This window comes from Halichoerus grypus, chromosome 4 (assembly GCF_964656455.1).
Source record: "Halichoerus grypus chromosome 4, mHalGry1.hap1.1, whole genome shotgun sequence".
NCBI classification, from domain to species: Eukaryota; Metazoa; Chordata; class Mammalia; order Carnivora; family Phocidae; genus Halichoerus; species Halichoerus grypus.
This window is the reverse complement of record NC_135715.1, coordinates 158,521,426-158,534,173: the sequence shown is the minus strand read 5'-3', so window position 1 is coordinate 158,534,173 and position 12,748 is coordinate 158,521,426. Positions and strand designations below refer to the sequence as shown.

At 39.4% G+C, this 12,748-nt stretch overlaps 1 protein-coding gene across 9 annotated transcripts in view; it reads left to right on the top strand.

The window, feature by feature from the left end:
- Window positions 1-11,933, top strand: part of SATB2 (SATB homeobox 2) — a 193,328-nt gene extending 181,395 nt beyond the window's left edge. For all 9 annotated transcript variants that reach the window (XM_036076657.2, XM_036076658.2, XM_036076654.2 and 6 more), the window contains one exon: window positions 8,791-11,933. In XM_036076657.2, the coding sequence (XP_035932550.1) occupies window positions 8,791-9,252 (462 nt within the window). In that variant the 3' untranslated portion in view covers window positions 9,253-11,933. The remainder of the gene's footprint in view (window positions 1-8,790) is intronic.
- Window positions 11,934-12,748: the final 815 nt, after the last annotated feature.

Genomic DNA, 12,748 nt, shown 5'->3' with positions numbered 1-12,748 from the left:
AGATCTCACTTCCTTCCCTGCAGGCAAAAACCATTATATTTTACACATGGCTCCCAGCTGGTTTTCATTGAGGCCTTCAAAATCTATTTGAACACTGAGAGGTTTAAGAAGAGCTGCTTTATCTTTCTTAGTTGACTTTTGTCATGGTACCATTTTGTCCTTGTGTTTTCAAAATTTCCAGTTTTGAAGGCAGAGAAACAACATGGGCCCATATTATGGTTGTGCTTTGTCACTGGGCAAGGAAGTTTGGGTTTTATTTTGAAGTTGATGTCTCTTTTAAATGTATTTACAACTTTTATTTCTTCATCACTATCTTTATGTTCATTTGTATATGTGTATATCATATTTCAGCCCAAAGAGATTTCAGCAAGTAAATAAGGAATTAGACTTTTAACTTTCTATTTATGTATATCCTATCCATAACTTATTCAACATTTAATTGTTGGTGATAGGACTACTTATTAGAAAGCTTTGTAAATTAATAGGTCCAATTACAATAGACACTCCATAAATATTTGATAAACCGACACTTTTTTTTTTTTTTTACTCCTTTAACCTAGGGTTGATTGTCTTCAACATAATTCCTTTCAGACATGATAAGCACCTCTGATGAAGAAGGCAGCCATCAGTTAAATGTAAATTAACTGTTCTCTTGAGGATGCATTCTTCTGGTTGTTGTTATGATAGTGTTGCTATTTGGGATGCTCTGTTGAAAGTCCCAATAATATATTGGGAGCTGAGTTTTTCCTACTTAGTATGTGACTATATGACTACCTCTCTTCTCTCTAGTAATAGTGGCAGTTTCAAGCCCTACTATATTTCTGGCTAAATCAGATTATGATAGCAGTTCATTGTGAGGGTTTTCCATCACCTTGACAGAGAATGCCAGTACCCTATGTACTCTGGCCCTGGCGACCTCACAGTTGTCATTTCTCTCTGGCATAGGGCTGTTCAACACTACTTTCTTGTGATGGTGAAAACGTCCTGTCCAATATGGTGTTGCACAATGCGACAATCAAGCACACAAAATGTGGCTCATATGACTGAGGAACTGAGTCTTGTTTTGTTTTGCTTTTAGTTTTAATTAATCTAACAAAATGTAAATAGCCACATGTGGCTAGTGGCTATTATACTGGGTGGTGCAGCTCTAACATGCTGCCTTGCTTGATGTTCTTCAAATATATCAAATATATTCCTCCCTACTGTACTTTTGCTTACTGTTTCCTTTGCCTGGAATGCTCTTCTTCATGGCTTGTTCCTCACTTCCTTCAGACCTCTGCTCAAGTGCTGCCTCCTTAAGGAGCCTTCCTTGAGTCACCATATCTAAAATGACTTCCCCTCTCCCCAGTTCTCCTTTTACATTACTCAATTTTTTGCTTATACTATTTATTACTACTGATATTTCATTTATGGTCTGTCATCTCAAAGTCTAGAGATTTGGTTCAATTTTCTTATGTAATCTTGCACTCATAGAAGGCAGGGGAACATAATGCTTAAGCGCATGGGATTTAAAATCAGACATATGTTTTGGAATACCAGTTCTTCTACTTATAAGCTATGCGGCCTCACACAAATTACCTATACTCTCTCTGGACTCCAGTTTTCTCATCATAAAATAGGGGTAAAAATATCTACCTGCAGGATTACTGTGAAAATAAATAAAATTAAGTAAAATTAACATATTTTTAGCATTTAGGCCAGTTTTCAGCTCATGAACTTTACATGAATGCTACCATCTATTACTGCTTCTACTACTACTAGCACCGCTATTATTATTGAAGCTATGTAGACATTTCAGTGCTATGAACACTACTTGACATATTGAAAAATTGGCAAGAGAAGTTATGAAATAAAACTCTTTGTAGAAATTATCAGAGATGAATTGTTGACTAATTTAAATTCAGTTGTGATGGAAGAAAACTCTAAACCAAATAGAGCTAGAATGGGGCGCCTGGGTGGCTCAGTCGTTAAGCGTCTGCCTTCGGCTCAGGTCATGATCCCAGGGTCCTGGGATCGAGCCCCGCATGGGGCTCCCTGCTCGGCCAGGAGCCTGCTTCTCCCTCTCCCGCTCCGCCTGCTTGTGTTCCCTCTCTAGCTGTCTCTCTCTCTCTCTCTGTCAAATAAATAAAATAAAATCTTTAAAAAAAAAAAAAAAAAAAAAAAAAAAAAAAAAAAATAAACCAAATAGAGCTAGAATGAATGATCAGGCTTCAGTTTGCAAAGGTCAAAAGTGAAGGGATGGATGGCTATCTTTACAGCAGGATATATTCTGTTATTTGGGAAAATCACATGAAGAGAGGTGGTAGGCGTTACAAATAGAAAAGGTCAGCTACAGGGCCCATTTTGAAAAAGAGGAAAAAGGATGAGGCTGGAAAGTTTGTGGACTTGGGTAGTTTTTTTTTTACATAAATATCTGGGAAGATGCTCCATTAACCTTAATGTAAAGAAAAATCCCAGAAAACAATAATCTGGTAGTGTGAAGAACTCATTAGAAAAGAACATATATCCGTTTCAGAGGTCGGTCTGTGATTCATCAGTCTTATACAATTCACAGCTCTCACCATACATTATATGTTAAAAAAAAAAAAAAAAAGAAAGGGGCGCCTGGGTGGCTCAGTCGTTAAGCTTCTGCCTTCAGCTCAGGTCACGATCCTGGGGTCCTGGGATTGAGCCCCGCATCGGGCTCCCTGCTCAGCGGGAAGCCTGCTTCTCCCTCTCCCACTCCCCCTGCTTGTGTTCCTGCTCTGGCTCTCTCTCTCTCTCTGTCAAATAAATAAATAAAATCTTAAAAAAAAAAAAGAAAAAAAGAAGAAGATAGTAGGAAGGGAAAAATGAAGGGGGGGAATCAGAGGGGGAGATGAACCATGAGAGACTATGGACTCTGAGAAACAAACTGAGGGTTCTAGAGGGGAGGGGTGTGGGGGTGGGTTAGCCTGGTGATGGGTATTAAGGAGGGAATGTACTGAATGGGGCACTGGGTGTTATACGCAAACAATGAATCATGGAACACTACATCAAAAACTAATGATGTAATGTATGGTGATTAATATAACATAATAAAATAAAATTTAAAAAACTGGAAAAAAAACATCTATCTCGATTCATTTGGCAGGGCATTTTCTGTCTTGGTTGAAGTAATTGTAAATTTTGTGGTTTAAAAAAAAAAAATCAGCCAGAAAATAGATGCCTGAACTGTCAAATGAGCTGAGGAATAGGACGACTTATAGGTCCATCCAACAGAAATTAATGGTCTGGCCTCTCACTTAAGTTACTAAGGGCACTTGGTGGGGACAGGAACCAGACTTGATTCATCTAGTTAACCAACAAGGAATTTTGAGCATCTCTGAAAAATTCAAACAGAAAAACTAAAATTCAGTTACGTGGGAATTCAGAAACCTATCCCATGAAGAAGAGGCTAGAAGAGTTGACATTATTTACTCAAGATGTAAGAAAATGAAGAAAAGTTCCGCCATTTAGATGGGAGGATTTTAAGACAGGGTTGTATTGATTGTCCTTTCTCAGAAAGATGGTCTTGTAAGCATTAGGCTCTACTCTACTTTTGTTCAGAGGACTTACACCACTGGCAGGAAGCACTGCAGGACATTGAGAATTCCTTGATTGTCATAATAATAAACCACTGCAACTGGTTAGTGAGGAAATCTATGCAGTGTTTTCTTTTCATTTTGTTTTGGTTTTTTTCTTTCTTTCTAAAAATTGTCTAGAGACAATAAACAACTTTCTGCCTGGAGTAATTAGAACATTTTGGAGGGACAGGCACCTGGGTGGCTCAGTCGGTTAAGCGTCTGCCTTGTCAGGTCATGATCTCAGGGTCCTGGGATCGAGTCCTGCATCAGGCTCCCTGCTCAGCGGCGAGTCTGCTTCTCCCTCTGTGATCTCTCTTGCTTTTGCTCTTTCTCAAATAAATAAAATCTTTAAAAAAAAAAAAGAGAACACTTTGGAGGGAATGAAGCTAGTTGAGACACAACCTGGGGACAACTCTTGTCTCACGTCTTACGCATATTGTGGTTGAGAGGGAATTACAGTCAGTGGCAGTGTGACTGAAGAACCTCAGGCAGGCCCTTCTGGTAACTTGTAGGCAGTTTCACTTTAGAGCTGCTCATTTTGTCATTCTCTATTTTGTTATCTTTTTTTTTTTTAATTTTTTTATTGTTATGTTAATCCCCATACATTACATCGTTAGTTTTAGATGTAGTGTTCCATGATTCATTGTTTGTGCATAACACCCAGTGCTCCATGCAGAACGTGCCCTCCTCAATACCCATCACCAGGCTAACCCATCCTCCCACCCCCCTCCCCTCTAGAACCCTCAGTTTGTTTTTCATAGTCCATCGTCTCTCATGGTTCGTCTACCCCTCCGATGTCCCCCCCTTCATTCTTCCCCTCCGGCTGTCTTGTCATTCTCTATTTTGACTGCTCTCTCCTTATCTGCTTGGAGATGCTTGAAATGTCACTTAAGCTTCTTCTGTAAATATTGTCATGCCACCCAACTCACAGTACACTATTGTTGGACCAGCAATAAAACATTTCTCTTTGTAGATAATTTCTATTGCTGTTACTTCTCTGAGAACCATCTCCTGTTCTGTGATGGGTAGTGACATTACTCTTGTCCCTTGGAAACCTACCTTCTCACACTGACAGCTTCCAGTGTTTATAATTTCCAATGTAAAGGGTTTTCCTGGGGTGCTGCCTATTTCCAGGTTACTCTTTTTTTTTTTTTTTTAAAGGTTTTATTTATTGGGGCGCCTGGGTGGCTCAGTCGTTAAGCGTCTGCCTTTGGCTCAGGTCATGATCCCGGGGTCCTGGGATCGAGCCCCGCATTGGGCTCCCTGCTCGGCGGGAAGCCTGCTTCTCCCTCTCCCACTCCCCATTTGTGTTCCCTCTCTCTCTGTGTCTCTCTGTGTCTCTCTGTCAAATAAATAAATAAAATCTTTAAAAAAAAAAAAGATTTTATTTATTTATTTGAGAGAGAGAGCACGAGCCAGGGGAGGGGCAGAGGGAGAGGGACAAGTAAACTCCCCGCTGAGCAGGGACCCCGATGTGGGGCTCGATCCCAGGACCCCGAGATCATGACCTGAGCCAAAGGCAGACGTTTAGCTGACTGAGCCACCCAGGCGTCCTCCAGGTTATTCTTGATCCAAATAGTGCCTTACTGAGGAACCATGAGGACTAAGTAAACCAATGCGTGTAAAGTTGTTCGCGCTGTCTGGCCCAGCATAAGTGTCCAGTAAGTGGCAGCTCCCACTATTCATGGGTGGCTTCCTTGCTTGCATGTGTTAGCACTGCGAGAGTCTATGAAAGGAGAGGTGAAGCAGGCCAGTTGGTTGGACCTATGAGAAGAACAAACCCTATCATGCAGAAAGATTATAGTAACTTCAAAGTCTAGTTTTGGAAAATCTCTTTAAATCTAACCAGTGCAAAATGGAAAACCCCTAAAGAACCAATCTAATTATTTAACTAAATGGAACCATTATGCTGACTTTTACTACAGAAGGCAAGCATAATTTAGAAAATGGGGCATTTTAATTCTCTTTTGTTTTCCAATTAACGCAATTGCTCTAATAGGAGGTACTCGTGCTTGAGTATATATGTTCTTTGAGTACATATTTCATATATACTTCCAGTGTCTCTCTCTCTTTCTCTTTCTCACCAAAAAACAGAATCCTCACCTGTTGACATAGTGGTTCCTTTATTACATTGGTCAGGCTGCCCAGATTATGACCTCAGAGCAAATATCTTTTGCCATCAAAGTGCCCTGAACAGGCCCACAGCACAACTCTACGTTCCCTTCCGGCTATAATTAGGATGTTGAAGTAACAGAGCGCTCAGTTTTTTGCTGATGCCAGCTTACCACAGCACAGACCACATGAATTTACTCTTAGTTGAAAGTAGTAAAGAAAATGCCAAGAACATTCATTTTAATTGGTCAACATTATATGGACCTTTAGTGCCACTGTTTTATGGTCCTGTGTTTTAGATTTCTTTCTGCCACCAGCCGTCAGCTTACTATGGTGGATGTTCTTATTCGCATTTGATTATCCTTTTTATTATTATTTTGATTGTTACGTGGTTGCTGATTATTGTTTGAAAACTTTCCTCCTCTTCTGCTTGTTGTTACCTTCCCTAGGTTAACAATTTCATGTGCCCTAATATTTACTAAATTCCATATAAAACACTGACATTTTCACATTGGTAAGGGATTATTTTCTCATCAGATGGTCCCTGAGACTGGAGGAGACGGCAGAATTTTTTTTTTTCTTAGATGCTTGCTTTGATGTTGCTCTTTCATAGCCAAAAAAAGAAAATGGGTCATGTGAGTAGCGTGTGGTAGTGGTAGTAATGGGGGTGGGAATGGTGATATACCATCGATTGTTTAATGTAAATAGACATGTTTCTTCTGTACTGATGGGATTGATTTCCCCCTGGACTCCGGAAAATGTGTAATTTGTTGCTCTAACATGAAAGAGATGGCATAAAATAGGAGAGAATGGTAAAAAGAGAAACGTATGTTGTTTAAAATGTGAACTCAACCATTCTTAAAGGCCCTGGGAGGACCCAGAAAGTTAGGCACTGATCCGAGTATAGGACATGTGGTCCTTGTCTTTGGAGTTGACATAACGCCTAACCACGGACCGTCACAGGAGCCTTTTAATTATGTACTGTTGCTGCTGGTTTCGTAACGTGTGAGTAGTGGCTGAGGCCCCTCTCCAGGATCCAGCAATCCTCTTTCCTCGCCATGAAGCCCATCTCATGTAGGCCTGTGACTGGAGCAGGAGCAAGTTGTTAATGACAGTCTTTTCGGTAGAGCTTTCCTTCTTTGGTCAAATTGAAGAGGTTCGTAAATAACTATTAAAATGGGAACTTATTTCATGCAGAGAGACGATGTTGAAGAAGCAGTTATGAAGATCAAGAATAAGCTTGCCAAACTAGGACCAACTGACAAAACTAAAACAGTTTAGTTACAAGTTTGGTGTCCTTTGTTCAAGGAAAACAATCCAGGGGTTGGGAGAGTATGGCACTTCACAAACAGTGGAGCACCATTTCTGAAGGATCTGGGGCAAGATCAGGTTTTATAGATCATTAGAAGGGGCAACACAAAGAGGGCATGGTTGTCTGGGGTTGCACACCTGACCTTATTTAGAAAGATCAAAGAACAAGAAAGTAAGTGTAGAGCCCAGAGTTGGCTCGGTGTTTGGGGATTGGCCGACAGGAAGTACTGTGCTTCTGGTCAAGTGGCACATTTACAGGGACTCGGAAGTTCAGTCTGCGGACGTGGCGCCCCGGGCAAGAGCAGCTCCACGTTGGGTCTAGAAATTTATTTAAACACTAGAGGTTTTTTCTGTTTTGTTTTGTTTTCATTTTTTAAAAAAGATTTTATTTATTTATTTGACACAGAGAGAGAGACAGCGAGAGAGGGAACACAAGCAGGGGGAGTGGGAGAGGGAGAAGCAGGCTTCCTGCCGAGCAGGGAGCCCGATGTGGGGCTCGATCCCAGGACCCTGGGATCATGACCCGGGCTGAAGGCAGACGCTTAACGACTGAGCCACCCAGGCGCCCCTGTTTTCACTATTTAATGAGTGGGGAATATGCAGAGATAAAAGAGAAATTTAAGTTAATTATAACAACTAGAAAACCTGAACAATTAAGGATTAAAAAAAAAATTAGGGAGTGTGTGCAAAACAGAGTATTAATAGTTCATAGTGATACTGAGGTCCATCTATGTGAATACAAAATAGTCATTTAAAATTCTTCATTTAAGAAAAATGTTACATCTTTAAGTTAATTTGGAAGTCTTGTATTTTTTTAAAAACATTATTTAAGGATCAATATCAGGGCTGAAAGAAAATAAATGAAAGTTCTTCCTAATTTTATGAAGTATTGATTTTCTGACTGAAAACCAACTATTTCTCTGTTACACTCTTAAGGGTAATTATGAGGCTGATGGTAATAATTACTATCATTTATTGAATGTTTGCCCTAAGCTTGAGGTGGACAAACTATGGCCCATGGCCAAATCTGATCCGCCACCTGTTTTTGTAAATAAAGTTTTATTGGAACACAGCCACCCTCATTTGCTTATCTATTACTTATGGCTGCTTTCACACTACAAAAATAGAGTTGTCATTGCAACAGAGACTGTATGGCCCTGCAAAACCTACAATATTTACTATCTGGCCCTTTACTGAAAAAGTTTGTCAACCTCTGATTTAAGGTAAGCACTGTTCTTTGCATACATTATGTTACTTAATTCTTACAACATCTCTAGGAAGTCAGTGTCTTATCCTTCTTCTTTTAGATAATGGAATTGAGGCTTAAAGATGTTACTGCCTTGTACAGGGACACCCAGTTAAGTGGAAGAGTCTGGACTTGAACCCATGAGGTCTGATTGTAGAGCCTGCACTTTCTCCCTGAGTCCAGTTTCTTTGCCATTAGGCTTTAGAGAGGTGGCATATCATGCTGGTTAACAGCAGGGAAGGCTCTGGAGCCAGATTATTTGAATGCAAATGACCTTGGGCAACAAACGTCTTAACTTCTTTGTGCCTCAGAATATAAATGTCAGCACACCTTACTATTATTAACCTCTTGTTTTGTAAATGAGATCCTAAATCTCCAGAAATTCTTTTAAGTTTGCCAAAGACCTGAATTTACAAATGACAACAGCAGTACTCCAAAGGTAGATAGACCACACATACTTCAGAGGGATAATGGCTTTTGAAAGGTGAAATCCTGAGTCAAATATTAAATTTTTTTTTTCTTAATTTTAATTATCAGGTCCTTCATAGGCAGCAGTCTCAGCCAGCCAAGGAGAGCTCCCCCCCCAGAGAAGAAGCTCCTCCCCCACCTCCTCCAACGGAAGACAGTTGTGCCAAAAAGCCCCGGTCTCGCACAAAGATCTCCCTGGAAGCCCTGGGGATCCTCCAAAGCTTTATTCATGATGTGGGCCTGTACCCTGATCAGGAGGCGATCCACACGCTTTCTGCTCAGCTGGATCTCCCCAAACACACCATCATCAAGTTCTTCCAGAACCAGCGGTATCATGTGAAGCATCACGGGAAGCTCAAGGAACACCTGGGTTCCGCGGTGGATGTGGCCGAGTATAAGGACGAGGAGCTGCTGACGGAGTCGGAGGAGAACGACAGCGAGGAAGGCTCTGAGGAGATGTACAAAGTGGAGGCCGAGGAGGAAAGTGCGGAAAAGAGCAAGGCTGCGCCTGCTGAGATTGACCAGAGATAATGTGAACTCCTACCAGGCAAAGCAATACATCGGTCCAAGGATTTTCTGTTTTCATTTCTTTAAAAACATTTTTCTTTTGCTTTATTTTATTTTTATCTTTTTTTTTTTTTGGTCTGTTTTGTTTTTCTTACCTTTTTTGACGTTTCTTTGTTGCACAGGATACACCTATAGACTGAATAAGTTCAGTATTTCCGAATCAGACATCGCCTTGGCAAAGACACTAAAGTGTTACACTTTTGCAATTGACTGGATCATAGTAATTATAATCACAGGAGACTCTGCCTTCATTATCCTTGCACTTATGGAAGAGACATCAGGCAAGTTCCAGGATGAAAAGATCTACAAAACAAATGAAGGAAGCTACAAGTGTGTGTGTATATGTATATGTATATATCTATATATTTACATATATATATTAAATTGCATGGGACAGAGAACTTTACAATCCGAAAGAATAGACTGTGAAATGAGTTCTTAAAGAAGAGACTTGTTTATGTATTAAAAAAAAAAAAAACCACTTCACAGTGAGTCGCTTTGGCTTTTTGATAAACTGCGGCCTGCTCTCAGGGTGGGGTGACTATTTTTGAATTCCTATTTATTTTCTGTGTTTGTCCCTGATTTTTTTTTTTTTTAATTCTATGGCTTCCTATCTGGCAGCTTGATGGGTAATTTTTGAGGTATGTATTTAACAAAATAAATCAACACTGCCAAAAAGAAAGAAGAAAGTAAAGTGGAAAAAAAAATCAGGGCACCTTAAAATGATACAAGTCAAATTGCTCTTAAGACACAATGCACACTTAAAATGACTCGATATGTTCCGTTATTCAACTTGTCATTCCTGTAGTGAACAGATGCATTTCTGTGGAATTCCAAATAAATAAAACTGTAATTCAGTACAGAGAAAACTTGTCCTTTAAGTGCAGTCTTGATAAAATGACATTTTGACGTTGGACGTATGGAATTCATAGTTTGAGCCACGTTTTATTGTGAAACTTATTTACCTGTTCGTGGCTTCAAATCTTAAAATTAATAAGCCTGCTCATTTAAAAGTTGTTTGTTGTTGCTGTTTTCTCTTTTTTCTTTCTTTTTTTTTTAAATAGAAAATAGTTCAATGTAATGTTAAGTTAGAAGTTGCTGCCCAGTTAAAGGGGTTCCCTCTCAAATAAATCTCCATCCTTCCATCTCCCAAAAGATGTTTCTTATTTCTGTTTCACTTGGGGCTTCCTCTTCTTCGTACACATTCCATCCACCTAACCCAACGTTTGTGGTCCCTGCTCTCATGCCTCATCCTTTCCCTGGTATGGCAGCCTGAACAAGAACCTGTTTTTGAATCATTGTGCAGCTCCAGGCAATAGAGTAAGTGAAGCGATTTCAGTGGAATCACGTACTCATCATAAATGGAAACATCTTCTCAGTTACCTACATAGCAATTACCTTACGTAAAGCAGAACTAATGCCGACTGGCTGTTTAGTGGAATGAGCATTAAAGCTGCAATCTACTATAGCTCTCCAAACCTCCTGTAGCTTCCTCTCAGAAGCACCAGTAGCATTACTTCCCACTTCTACTTAGAGTAATTGCAAGAGGTGACCTCACCTTCAGGACCTAATCCCTGCTTCAACGTGGCCATCAAACAGTCCCACATGGTTGGATTTTTTTTGGAGTCGTGCTCTCATGCAACCTTGTCAAAGACCTCATGCAATATCACTTTGAAAGTTATTTTCTGTTTACTACACAAACATTGTAATATAACTGTTAATACTATTTATATATTTGAAAGGTATAAAAGGTAGGAGTTAAAAAAAAAAAAACCTCTATGTGTAGATATTAACTCAGAACTTACAATATACAGGGAGAAGACATGTTGCAATACAAGCTAATTCTAGCTGCTCAGTAACCTCTGGAGTTTTTAAAGGGACATTTTCCTGTACTTTTTCAAGTAATGATGTTGAAAAAATTCTCTTGACACGAGCGTCACATACCTTTGCAAAAGGATGGTGGTTTGCAGTTAAGCCCTGGGCCCGTCCTTCTGCTTCTGTAGTATGCTGCAGCTTTAATCCGAAAGTCCACGCTTGCTGCTTCCTGATCTCCGAGTTACTCTTTCCAAATTGTCTTCTTACACTGTTGCTGAAGGTCACTCTGTACATGTAATGGAAACTGATTTTGCCAAGCTCTTACAAGGTGGTTCATCTATCGATGGCATCCGCATTTGGTATCTTTTACACTTCAACCAAAAATTTATTAGGTATTTTTCAATGCTAAGTCTTGCCTTTTATTTTTTAATTTCACTGCCAAGTTTGCAGTGATTCTAAGTGAATCTGTGGGCATTTTAGCCTGTGGTCTTGCCAGATCTTTGCGAATTACAATGCATATATGTCTATTTATTCAATATCTGTCATATAATATCTATTTGGAAGAAGAAACTTTCTCTTGTAGTGCCTCTTGACAAAGCACAATTTCCCGCCTTTTTTTTTTTTTTTTTTTTGTGAAATGAAAAAACAAATTGTGTTTTATTGCGGTATCAACAATGTGAATAAGGATTAACATATTGTAAATGTTCTTTTTTCCATGTAAATCAACTATCTTTGTTATCACTAAGTGATAATTAATTTTTAACTTATGTGCATTGTTAGGCTGTTAGAATTTTTTGGTTGTTAAAATAAAACGCATTCAATAAATATGACTTCGTTTGTCAAGTATTTTACTGGGCATTGCCTTCTTTCCCATTTAACTTTTCATGTGGAGTGAGACCTGGTGAGTGTCAGAAAAACTCACTCCCTTATTTTAGAAGTAAGGGAGCAGCACCCGCAATTACAGATGTTTGAGCCCTGTACTAGGTATGGAGTTAATTGTACATGTGAATGCGTGTACATCTCTGTGTGTTTAGAAACGCACGCATGCTCACATTCTGGAGCTGGCAACGGGGAAAGCCATTGCGCCAAACATTTTGTCGTATACAAACAAAACTCAAATTTATGGGCTTGCTTCTTTATTTTTCTAGTGAATATTTTCTGTTTATAATTAAAAACCCACAAATGACTGCGTGTCAGGAGTCTTTTGGAGCACATATGTCCATGGTTAATGGACATAATAAAAGTCTTTTATATTTAGAGCTGGGGTACCATAATGTGTGCATAGAGGAATGCCGGAAGGATTGATGTATCTGAGAAATGTGTGAAAATGATTTTTTAGAAAGTGCTTACAATGGAAAAAATTGCTCAAAAGACTCAAGTTAATAAGGAAGGAGCAAGTGCTTAGCTTTAGAACTGGCAAAGACAAAGTCAATTAAAAAGTGATTTTATTTTCTTTTGATACTGTAAATTGTCTTTTGTGTGCGCAGTTGTGTGTGTGTGTGTGTGTGTGTGTTTTGCATTTGGTTGACATACAGATGTGATTTTTCTTTCCTTTCTTTCTTAGTTTCACTTGCCTTTTTTTTTTTTAGTTAACAGCTCACAGACCATGTAGAGAGGTTTGAAGGACAGTTTGTGAATACTGGAT